This window comes from Gossypium arboreum, chromosome 11 (genome assembly GCF_025698485.1).
Source record: "Gossypium arboreum isolate Shixiya-1 chromosome 11, ASM2569848v2, whole genome shotgun sequence".
Lineage (NCBI taxonomy): Eukaryota > Viridiplantae > Streptophyta > Magnoliopsida > Malvales > Malvaceae > Gossypium > Gossypium arboreum.
In genome coordinates this window covers 119312513-119325794 of record NC_069080.1, presented here as the reverse complement: position 1 = coordinate 119325794, position 13282 = coordinate 119312513, and the positions used below count along the sequence as shown (strand labels likewise).

The 13282-nt window shown below is 33.0% G+C and overlaps 1 protein-coding gene across 1 annotated transcript; it reads right to left on the bottom strand.

Annotated features, from left to right (window-relative positions):
- Positions 1-926: 926 nt before the first annotated feature.
- Positions 927-7034, bottom strand: LOC108479668 (casein kinase 1-like protein HD16). The gene is made up of 17 exons (XM_017782389.2): positions 6605-7034; positions 5361-5823; positions 4893-5018; positions 4733-4806; positions 4560-4629; positions 4405-4460; positions 4220-4291; positions 4027-4121; positions 3754-3820; positions 3535-3664; positions 3227-3445; positions 3011-3141; positions 2384-2558; positions 2201-2291; positions 1676-1833; positions 1383-1571; positions 927-1226 (listed from the first exon to the last, which is right to left on the bottom strand). Exons 2-17 carry the CDS (start codon positions 5766-5768, stop codon positions 1167-1169), a joined length of 2121 nt encoding a protein of 706 aa, XP_017637878.1. The 5' UTR covers positions 5769-5823; positions 6605-7034; the 3' UTR covers positions 927-1166.
- Between the last annotated feature and the right edge of the window lie 6248 nt (positions 7035-13282).

Below are 13282 nucleotides of genomic sequence, written 5' to 3'. Positions count from 1 at the left end.
TGGCCATGTGTCAAAACCCGCTTCCCTCAAGTAATTTTCAATCAACGGTGATGGAAGACCAGATAGATTATGAATAAAACATTGTAACACTCTATCTACCAACAATTATAAAAAAAAATTATAAAAAATATTAATTGAATTATAAAAATAAAATAATAATATTAAATAATATTTAAAAAAAATTAACCCTTACCATTTTCATTTGGTCAACGGAGACATGTTTATCAGGTCATTACTAACACGATAAAATTTCTTAAAAATTATTTAAAAAAATACTAATTCAAACAAAAATTAAAAATTTCGAAAGCTTTAAGAGCTTTTTTGAGAAATTTAGAGAGAATTTTAAAAAAATTATAAAATTGGTGTGAAAAATGGGTAGGGGTTTTATAATTTTTTGTCCAAACCGTTTTGCTCAACAGTAAAATTTTTTAAAAGACCATTGGAGATGACAGTTGGGGGATTACACGAGAAAAAGCGCGTCCCCATCAGCGCGCTTTTGCCTAACATGAGAAAAATGCATCCTTGTCAATGCGCTTTTCTGTGTTATCCCCTAAAAAGACATCCAATCCATACCTATTATTATCTTTTGAAACGGCCAATTTCCATATAATACCCAATTTATAAATCTTTTATTTAATTATTATTAAATCGACAATCAGTCTGAAAACCAACGGTCTAACTACCAAAAAACATTGATTTATAAACCATATTCTGAAATGTCAAAATGCATTTCTTGGGCAGATTTGTTTAGAGGGGAAATCAAAGGAAGTAATAAAGGATGGAGAAGTGGTCAGACTTCCCATTATTTTTATGATTAATCACAATGATTTTCGTAATTAATAAATAAGATCAGCAATGCGAAATGTGAATGAAGAGGATGATGAGCAGAGTGAAGCTGAATGATTTCCAGCTTAAGGAAAAAACAATTGCAATTTAGTAGCAGCCATTTATAATAAATTCAAAGCATTGTATGATTCAACAAACAGCTGCCATTACTTTCTGAGGTTCTCAAATTGTATTTGTTCTCTCTTTTCTTTCTCCCTTTTTACATATGAGAGGTTTCTATAGCTGAATTAACCCCCACCACCCATTGTCTCAACACCAAATGTACCTCAACAGCTTCAGATTTTTAACATTTTTGGACTCTCGTAATTTACAGTCCGGAGTTAGCAGACCGTCCGCCCGTAACAAATCGATGCAATGTAGAGATTTTTTGCCCATTTTTCCTGCAATAACACCACCAGAAACAGTGAATAATCGTCACATATTCAAAAACTAAACTCCTCAAAGAGGTGGAGCTTTTAACGCTTGAACAAGTTACAAACTTCATTGCCAGATGTTTTAAAAAGATAACAAGGGGATGAATATCGGCTTATGCCCACCTTTACATGGGTGCTTGGAAAGGCAGATGTGCGAAGAGTTTCCTGAGTTTCATCCATCGTTTTTCGTTTTGGAATGCTCAGTATGAAGGCAGCTTGATCTACGGTCGCAGCCATAGATGTTATCCGGTAACCACTTTCCCATCGCCGATGTATTCCTTCGCTTGGATACAAAAAATCAAGCTCCACAACCTTGAATCATTAAATTAAATACACAATGAAGTTATAACCAGCTATTTTGGAAATGGAGGGCAGTAGAGAAATAGATGTACATAAAGAGCAAAAGAAAGGAATACCTGGTCAGAGAATCCGGCGTTCCTCGACATCACTACACCCCAGCGACTCGCAGCAGTTGTCATTGATGTTACATGAAACCCCTCTTTCCACTTCTTGTTTATCCATTTGAAGGGAAAAGATTCACTTACTTTGTAGGACTGCTGAGTGTAAGGAGTTCCTACAAATCACAGAATTTCCAAAGCAGCTTAATAACAATCTGAGGCATGCTTAAAACTCATTACTTTAGCCAATCTCAGCTTGCAGCTGACAAAGCTAGACGTTAAGCGCACTTTCTTGCTTAAGGTTTAATTACATCAAACAAGCCTCAATGATACAATCTCTAGGCTGATTTGAAAATCTATTCATATTCATCTGTTAATAATCATCAAGCTATAAATGGCTGCAGCATCTTCGCAGCAGGTCCAGGAATATGCACATAAATGGGAAGTGTATCATCCAGGCTAAATTGTAAATATGAAGTTAGTGCAAGACTATGGTCTTAGAAAATTCAGTGGCATAAATATATTTGGTAGGAAATTACCAACCTTTCGACATAACAACCAAGGAACTCCCGTTATTTGCTCCAGCAATTGAACTAATATAGTAGTTCCTTTCCCACTGCTCCATAATCCAATCCTAATGAAATCAAATTGGGATATTAAAGTAAGTCAAAATGTATGTAATCCGAAAAGAAAAATTGACAGGAACTAGTGCTTTAGAATAATAACCTTGTGCAGAAAGACTGCTGACAATTCATAAACCTGGGAAGAGAAACCTGTTCCTGCATCCATGATCAGGGCCCAGAGATTTGCTGCTGAAGCCACACAACTAATAAACAATCCATCTTCATTACCCTTCTCTACATGCTGATGCAACCTTGAATCTGCTACGTTGTAGTGATATCTACAAGATTGATAAAAAGTTACGGAAAAGTGGAACACCATTTGAGAACTAACCGACAAAGAACAAACTCTATGCAGAGCAATTTGTAAACCTCATGGCTCAATATCTCATATTTTAACAAAGAAGCATGCACCATAAAAACAACATCAAAGAGTGGCAATCTGATTTGAGTGGACCATTTTCAACTTTGAACACCATATATGTTTCATCATCACATATGAGACATCAATAATGGAAGTGTTCTCCAAATATGCTACAATATTACTGTGAAGATGAAAACATGCAGAAACAACGAGATTAATGCAATGCCTGAATAGCTTCTGGCAAATGTTGATATTAATACCACTCAATTAAACCCATAAAGACGGAGTGGAGATATAATGATACAGTGGTACATGATAAAAGCAGAAGTACAAATGAATATTATATTTAACAAGAAAATGTAACTTTACCGCTGCTTCATGGGACGTCGTGCATTGTAAACAGAAACCCACTGAGTAGCAGGACTACCCAGTCGTACTTTTTTCTTGGGTTGCTCATCTTCTTCCAAATTAATGACTAATCTTCCACGCTTTTGCCCAACCTATTTATACAAAAGCAAACAGAGAAAGGTTGTTCATTCGAATACCCTATGCAATCCAGTTTACTTGAGGGGGAAAAACAACAACCTTAAGAGCTCCATCAATTCTAATTGGTCTCAATGGTATGCATGGATCAATTAGACTTTCAAAGAAGGATATGAGCTTGGCATAATTGGGCTCCTCATCAAACTTCATATTTATAACAGCTTCAAGAAACTGCTTAAACGGGGCAGGACAAAAGCAGCACATCAACTCTGGAGATGTACCCATCTTTTTCTTGCAAACCAGAAAACTTTTGTCATCCCCCTGTGCAGTTCCAAAAAGTAAACAAGAATTACTCAGGCAGGAAATAAAATCAGATTATGTAAATCATCAATCAAAACAACAATAGAAACCTGATAACCCTGCCATGGTAACCGTCCTTTTATGAGAAAAATCAATGTGTATGCCAATGACTCAAGGTCATCCCTACGACTTCCAGTCCGACCTAAATGAGCATGTACACTAGCATACCTAATTGTTCCCCTGACAGAAGAAATATCCAAAGATATTAATACCAAGCTTAAGCAATAATTAATGACATTTAAAAAAAAAAAAAAAACAGGTATACGCACCTGAATACATCAGGCCTCTGATCATAATCAATGTGTTTATCAGAGTGTGCATCTTTCCATCTAGAGGCTGATCCAAGAACATGGGAGGCAGGCAGTAATAAGTACCAAATCTTGAATAGCATTTATTACATTTCAATAAGACATGACTGAAAATAAAATAGAAATCTTCCATTGAAGAGAATAAAAACTAGTAGTTAACCATAGTGTGATCATGGTTGACAGTTCAGGAAGAAAATACAATTAACAGGGAAGAGAGGACTGAGGCAAATATACCTAAACCAAGATCAATAAGATATAGCTTCTTCTCATCGACTGATCCTGGTTGACCTAATAGAAAATTCTCAGGTTTCACGTCGCCATGCACAAACCTTTCTTCAAGCAGACAATAAACAATAACAATAAGTTGCTACTATGCAAAACAGGAAGGTGAATTCAATAAAATGCAGAAGGGTAATGTATGACCAACCCCTTTAAATGAAGCTTTTCAAGAATTGATATTGCCTCCACTGCAATGCAGGCAACCATATTTGGTGACATCCTGTCACAGTACAACATGTTACAAAGCTGAAAGAGTATAGCAGACATATGTACTCATGTAGACATGTATGGGTAGGTACAGCAAAGAGAAAAGAAGAAGATTCTATTTCTTACGACTGTCCTAGAGAATTCCAAACATCCCAGAGACTAGGACCAAGCATATCCATTACCTGAAATATTCATTATAGTTTTGTAAGATACATTAAGTAATTAGTGAGTTAAGACACTACAGAGCTAAAAACAAAAACGAAAAAAAAATGAAAAATCACCAGAATGTAGAAGTCTCCCTGGCGACCCTTGTAGTGCACCCCAGGAATCCCATAGCATCCGTTTAGGGTACTGTTCATTTCACGATTAGATTAAAAGGAAAACAGTTAGAATTTCCTCACTGCACCAAAATAGATAGTAATGTTTAATAATTTTTATCATAAAAATGTCATACTTGTAGACTTGCCACTCATAAGGTGGACCATAATTGCAACCTTTACTGTTTCGGTGCTCTAACTTCAAGGCTACCTGTGATGAAAACATCTCATAACATTACATCCCAAGTGGTTTAACCTGGAAAACCCTTAAACAAGGCATGAGTTTCCAAGCCATACCTCAACTGCATCTGGTCCAATTCTATCACTACCGCCACTTACCCTTCGGCCGACATAAACTTGGCCAAAACCACCCTTACCCAATTTCCTTTCTACCTTATATGCAGGAGAATTGCCCACTTGTACCTGCAATGAGTAACAAAGTGATATTCAGTCAAGAGCTTCCTTAAGAAGAACGACTAACTAACGAGGAATGTTTTTGTTGGTAAGAAACTAATGATAAACTCGAAACAGAAATGATTATCCAAATAGTTTTCAGCAAATTTAAAATGCTGAAATAAAGAAACCACTATATCTGAAATTGTATTAGCAACATAGTCAGCTCTTAACTGAAAAAAAGCATACAGGAAAAAAAATTGTACTCAGCTGCTTTTCTCATCAAGAGTGAGGCAACTTAATATGGAAGACTTAAGCTAAAAATAAATATATCAAACAAAAAGGAAATATTAAGTTAGTAATATGAAGCACCATTTCAGGAACCGGGGTTGTGCTAGCTTCTTCTTCAAGTCCCACTATTTTGTCACCACTTCCACCCTCCATCGCAATATCTTTATCTGCCACTACCTCTGCTTGGTTGAAAACAGGTTCAGCCGCAGCCAAAGGTGCAGCCTCAGGAAGAACTTGACAAAGCTCAGGGTCAAAATCTGTCAACCTAATGCCCCGGCCTCTACCAGCAGCTCTTGGCCTTGTGGGTACCGCTGGTGAGGGTCCTTTGGCTACACCTACAGCATTACCCCTTCCTCTTCCACCAACTCTCCTCCTGGATCTGTTTTGAGCAGGCAGTACCCAATTCTCTGCTTGAACAACAGGCTGAGAAGGAGGCTCAAGATCACCAAGGCGTTTCGATCTCCGGGCTCCACTTCGCAATTCTGGCATCCTCACTCCATGCAATTCACATTGCCCGACTTCCCTCAGCACCACTCCAGATCTCCTGTAACCAAAAAAGTAACCAACTTTACCAACATAGAAACTAATAAGCACAGATAGCAAAGCACCACAGATTTGCAAAGATCAAATGATCAATGACTAAGTAATGAAATTTTTTAACGCACCCTTATGAAAAAAAACCAAGATTTACATAAGCTTTTGCTGTCGTGACATTGCCAGATACCAAATTATAAACAATAAAAACACAATCATTGAGTCATTTACCAAAATGTGGAAACATGCAATTCTTGCTATAAATCATCCATTACATTTCTCTCAAAGCGGATACCAAATAGACTATTTAGCAAATACCCTTCAAAAGAGATTTTATTTTTACCAATTACAAAGCAAATGTAGCTGCAACCATACAAAAATCAATGCAAGTACATCACATATTTGATAATAAAAAAATCAAACTTCATAGATCGTGGGAATCAGTCATTCAGTATCAAACAAAATAAACATAAAAAATTTACAATATAAGAAATAATATTTCAGCTCATTAAATCTATCAAACAAAACAACAAAGCTAAATCAGCAATATTCAAATTTCATCACCCCCAAAATATGACATAAGAAACAGAAAAATTGAAATTTTCACATAAAAACTTTTCATTTCACAATCAGTTAAGATCAGATTCTCAGTAACCAAACAATTCTCAAACAGATCATTCAAATTTTCATCAAATATAAATAATCAAGGGTAAAACTGATCATCAAACAAGCTTAGGAAATAAAACATGTACCAACAAAAACAAAAACAAAAAACAAACAAAAGAACTCACAGATCAAATATCCTCAAAACAACTTGTTGGGTCACGCTCAGATCCTTACGAAATGTTGAGAAAAATAATTTTTGGGGCTCAACTTAAATAAAGGGGAAAAACCCCAGAAATAAAAATCAATACTTAGGGGAAAAAAGGCAGCCTTGCTCCTTGGATTTTGGGGACATAAAACGAAGATACAAAACTCAGGGCGATTACGGACAGAAAAAAGGGGAAATTTTGAGAGATTGATTGAAATGGGATGTAAAAGATGATACAAAGAAGTTTATTTGGTGGAGAAATGGGTGAGTCTTTAATAGGTCAAACAAAAAGGAAAAAAGAAAAACAAAATTTTTGTGTGAAAATGAAAATGGTGGTGGAGACAGTGGTGTTCTTTGATGTTGTTAGCTAGTTTATCAACATAAATATAGATGTCTCTTAAAATAATCAATATCTTTTCTTTTCTTTTTAAGTTTCTCTTATTTTCAATAATTATTAGGGTAAACTAATTTGATAGTAATTTAATTATTTAAAATTTTTATTTTAAGCAAATATTTTATAATTTTTATAATTTAGACACGTAGGTTATATAATTCAATCATTTTGATCACTCTTTTAAAATTACTCACATTAAAAATACAACTCTTTCATTTTTAAATTCACGTATTCTTAAAATAATTTTTATAATTAAATGACTATTTATATAACTTACCTAAATATTAATACAATTATTTATATACTACCGCTTGCATATATAAAATTAAAATTAAAATATAATACAAAAGCACATTGTACTATTGAAGAAAGACTTGATTCAAACTTTAAAACAATATTATTAAGAGAAATAGTAATCAAACTCAAAATAATTATTTTTATCGAATGTGAAGATAATCTAATTAAAAATTACTATAAGCATGAAAAGAGGAAAATAAGGAAAAAATATATATAAAGAAAATGTTTAACATGTTATAATAAATATGGTATAATAAATAAATCATAGTAAAATATGTGAAGATCTTTAATATCATCATCATCACCCACGTATGGATTATATAAATTTAATTTCTTTGGATAATTATTACCCATAGTGCGCAAGCCTCAATTGAAAATTGAATTGTAACAGCCAATTTTCAATGAAATCGAAACAGTAGTTTCAGGACTACAAATTCGAGTCTGGAAGAAAAATAATTTTAATATTATTTCATGGTCTGCATTATGATTGAAATATCGTATGAAAATTTAGTAGAGAAATTTTATCGGTTACATGTCTAATTTGATGAAAAGGACCAAATTGCATAAAGTGAAAAAGTTGAATTCTAATAGGTAAAAGGATCAAATAGCTATAAAATTCAAAATTGGAGGTCCTTATATGGAAAATAGACCATTAAGAGGAGTTAATAGATAAGTATGATGATTCATCAATGAAAAATTAAATAAAGAAAATAATGAAATTGGAAGGAAAAAGATGAAAAATAATAAAATAAAATAAAATATCATAATATTATCATCTTTCCTAAAACTTAAGATATGGAAACCCTAGTTTGAAGCTTGAAGAAATAAAATCTTATTTGGCTTAATTAGGTTTGTTTTCTTGTCCCCTTTTTAATAATTTGTATATTTCTGAGATCGTAATAACTTAATCTAGTTATCTCAGGGGTTAATTTGTAAAGTTATCAAAGTACTAGGGTTTGCCATGGATTAGTATGCATGAATTATGAAGTTTTATGGTAGAAGATGAAATGTTGTTGATAGATAAACAACTTTTGTAAACTGAATTTTGATGAAATTGTGATTTTGGGACTAAATTCAAAAGATGTAAAATTCATGGAAAAATTCTAAATTTTATGAAATATATGTGCTACTAATGTTATATGTAAAAATTGACTAGGCTTGGAATAAGGATTAAATTGCATAAATTTCATTTTCCAAGCCTAGGGACGAAATCAGAATTAATTAAAAGTATGGGGTAAAATGGTAATTTTACCTACGTTGTAAATTGAATTGAATTGAGTGTGAATTATATTAAATTAATGATAAATTTATTGTATTAAATTAATGATAAATTCATTCATACAGATCCGGATAGACCAAATACGGAGTTAGATCGAGGAAAAGAAAAAGTATCGGATTAGTAGATTTTGTGTAAACGAACACTAGTCAAGGAAAGTTCATGTAACTAAATTGTATATTTATATTTTTGAATTGAATGTTTGTGTATGTGAACTAAATTGTGTAATTGACATGTATGAAAATTGAACACATATCCAAATATATCCGACAAGTATTAAGTCCCGTTTGAATAAATGAAATTCGATGGATACAGGGTTCCCGAATTGGTTGTGGTCTTGTACGTGTTGCGAACACACCACAGCTCGAAAGAGTGTCCCGTTATATGGTTCAGCGAGCTTCCCATTAATAGCTCTTCGGAGCATCCCGATCGGTTGTGATCATGTATATGTTGTGGACACACCGCAGCTCTTATGAGTGTCTCAACATATGGCTCTTCGTAAGCTTCCCGATTAAAGGCTCTTTGTGAGCTTCCCGTTAATGGCTCTCCGGAGCTTCCCGTTACATGGCTCACATGAGCTTTCCGTTATATGGCTCGAAAGAGCTTCCCGTTTATGTGCTCGTATGAATATTCCTGAATATGAATTAACAGATTACAGATTTGTACACTTCTTGTGTACTACTCGAGTATCCATCGATATTTTAAATGGTTCAACGGGCAAATTTCTGATATGAGATAACATGAATTCAAGATAAAATATTATGAGTAAATGCTTGAAATACATAGATATGGTTTATACATGATATATGGATACATGATGTGGAAAATATATGTATATGGAAATTTGATTATTATTGAGCTCATACATGTTTCTTACTGCTTATATGTAATACATGTCTAACAAGATTGATGAGGATATGTGTTAGGGCTTTTGTCCAATTTGGTTTGAATATGCCTTGAATGCTTACCTTAATTGTGATGAATTGGTAAGTTAAATTCCATGTTATACGAACTTACTAAGCATTAAATGCTTACTCTATTTTATTTTTCCCTGTTTTATAGTAATTCGGAAGCTCATTGGGTTAGAAGCTTGGCGGAGATATTTCACGCTATCCATCGGCCTATTTCGGTACAAATATAAAACTGATTTTGGTTATAATGGCATGTATAAGTTAATTGGCCAATGTTGGCAAGTAAATGTTTTGTTGATATTAGCCATTTGAATGGCTAGTGTTTGGTACATTTTGATGTATGTATATATGTATGTGGTATCATAAATTGGTTGTGTGTGTGGATAAATGAATGAAAGTGAAATGGAGATTGAACATGCATATGAGTAATAGGTAGACATGAAAATAAATTATCACTTGAGGTGCCTAAAGGCACATTGGTTGAATGTGGTAATATGTCATGTTTAAGACATGTTTTTGGCATGTTTTGAGTGATTTGATATGGTTTGTAAATGTGAAATTTATTGTGATAGGTTGATGCCAAAATTGGGTAAGAAATTTGGCTTAAAAATGGTCTTATTTCGTCTACACGGGCAAAGACACCTGCGTGTACACACGTCCTATCACATGGGGGTGTGTTTTGGCCTTGTGTTCCCTGCATCTTAAAATTTTCAAAATATAATGCTCAAAATTGATCACACGGCGTGTACATGGGCGTGTGGCTTGGCCGTGTGACCTAAGTCAAAGAGTTAGATGGGTAAAGACACGGGCTGGGACACGGCCGTGTACCCTATTTTGAATGCCCACACGGGCGTGTCCCTTGACCGTGTGAAACACACGACCTGGCCACACGGCTATGTGTCCCCTTCACCTAGGAAAAATTTTGACGTTTTGCGAAAAATTCTCTAAATACCTGGTTTAGTCCCGACTTATTTCTATTGAGTATTTTGGGCCTCGAATGCTCATATAAAGAACAATATAATTGATTATGATGGATTTCTGAAATGAATGGGAAATAATATAAAATTTTTGTACTTGATCTGTAAACTCCAGTAATGTTCTATAACCCTGTTTCGGTAACGGATATGGGTTAGGGGTGTTACAGAAATTGTAATAGCTTTAGAAGGCAATCGATAACAACTTGAGCAACAGATTTGGAGTGACCATATTATAAAATAAAAAAGAATAGTGTTGGTAACGTGTTATAAAATAAAAAGTATTGAAAATAAAGAACAAATAAAATTGTCGGGGATTGACCCAATTAAGCAACAAATAAGTAAAAATAAAGGAAGAAATTGAGAAATTGAACACACAAAGTTAACGTGGAAAAACACTCCTAAGAGGATAAAAATCACGAGAAAAGATAATTTACTGTAATAGCAAAAAAACGAAGAGTACAAAAGATAGAGATAAAAAAACCAAACACGTCAACACAAAATTCACCTCCAAAAGTGTTATGAGTTCTAATATTTTAACAAGTGTGTTTTCTAAGATTGTAGAAGAGCCTATTTATACTAATAAATGTTAAATCTTCTAGAAAGAAAATATATTGTGTTTAATTTGATTTGCAAGCAATCTATTATTTTATTTAACAGAAATTTGGGTCACACAACTCTAACAAAAATAGGAAAGCAAAAGAGATAGCATAATTTTATTGATCAATAGGAATCTTTACTATGCTTCTCCCAAGTCTATATTTATAGATATAAGAAGTATAAATGAAATATAACTTTACTTCTAATGACTATTAAAATTTAAAGCATATCAAAACAAATTTAGATCTTGATGACATACACTTAATAAAATATTCATGACATAACACAATATTTTTTCCTTAAACTTTTGAATTTCGTAATTACATTGATTCTCAAGTAAATATAGTGTAATAGCTCATTTTTCAATGGTGTCAAAAATAGTGGTTTCGGGACCACAAATCTAACAAGTAAGTTTGTAAATATTATTATTTAATATTTACGAGTCAAATATGGTTTTAAAAAGGTTTTTGATTTAGTAATTGATGTTATATGAATGATCAATTAAGTTCAAATGGTAAGACCCTAAAATCAAGTGGTTTTAGAAAATGAGATATCAGAATCTCATTTCTATAAACCGAGCCATAATTATTTTTACAAATATTTACGGAGTTTTATTAAGGTTGTATTAAAGTTTCGTTAAGAAATTTTAACGTTTCGATAGTTAATTAAGCAAAAAGGACTAAACCGTAATAGTTGAAAAAGTCAATCGTTATTAGCTTAAATGTGTTAATTTATTAAAGAATTATAATTGGATGGCCTTAATGGATAAATTACTCATTCTTAATATGGTGGACGGTTTAAATTTTAATTTCCTTTAATTTTATATGTTTTATATACTATTTTTAATATTAAAATAATATAATAATGTTAAAATAAGAAAACATAAGGTTTTCTTCTTCATTTTTTGTTTTGTTCACCACCGAATTCACCATGAACATGCTTCAAGGTTTGGCTATGGCTATACCTTTCCATGATCAAGATAGAGTGGAAAATCGAGTAAAAAGAAAAATTATCAAATAGCCCTTATATTTTGACATTTATGTGATTTAGTTAAGTAAGTTCGTATGGTTATAATTTAACGTCAATATAAATTGTTGAGTAGATTAACATGGTACAACTTGTATATTTATTTTTAATTGTTGATAATTAATGGTAATTTGAAATATAATATTGAATTTGATACTCAATTTGGATTGAAAGAGGGATAGTGTATAATCGTGATTTGGTGTGTTACAGGGGCTTGGAGTGGAGATGGTATTGGAGGGAGATATCTATATATTACCCTAGTAAATCAAGGTTCAACATTTGTTGCGAACTCTCGTATTATACTCTATGCCTGGTGTGTTTCAGTTGGCCCAGCTCTTATGAGCTACTGTCTGGTGTGTTTCGGTTAAATAAGCTCTTATGAGCATCTGTCTGGTGGGTTCAGTTGATCTGACGATGTACTCTTATTCGTAAGTCGTTCTTCGAATGGAAAATATATGTAAGGTAATCTGTTTAATGAATTTGAAAGATTTGTTATTTATTGAATATTGATATGAACATAGATGAATTCATCGGTTGAAATGGTGAATGACAGGGAATTCTCATGGTTGATTATTACTGTTTAGACTGTTGTATTTACTTCGGTAAGATTTATTGTTTTATTTCGTCGAGCTTACTAAGCATTCATTGCTTACGTAGCCATCTTTCTATTACTTTACAGATTATCGGAAGCTCGGTCAAGTGGGAAGCTTGTCGAAGATTTATCACACTATCCAACAATTATATCGGTAGATTTGATATCTTGATCAAGGTTATAATGGCATGTAGAGGCGGATTTGTGTTTTATGAACTAGTTGTTATGTTTGACTTGTAAATATGGTAATATGGTTGGTGTGCTTTTGGCATTTGATGTCTTAATGGTTGGTGTTTTTATTGCCAAATTGAAGCTTGGGTTAAATGGCCAAAGTGGTATGTGTTGGCATTGTTGAAATGTGGTCAATTAAGTTATGTGTTGGTATGAATGTCTTTTATATTATAGATTTTCGGTAATGCTCCGTAACCCTATTCTAGTGACGGATACGGGTTAGAAGTGTTACATATAGATTCTCAAATAAATTCAAAATTGAGTTGGATAGAATTTTTAAATGAGGTAAAGCTTTATCAAAACTGTTTTATTTGTTTGCAACACTCAAATAGAAAATTTTACTTAAAAATATTAAAT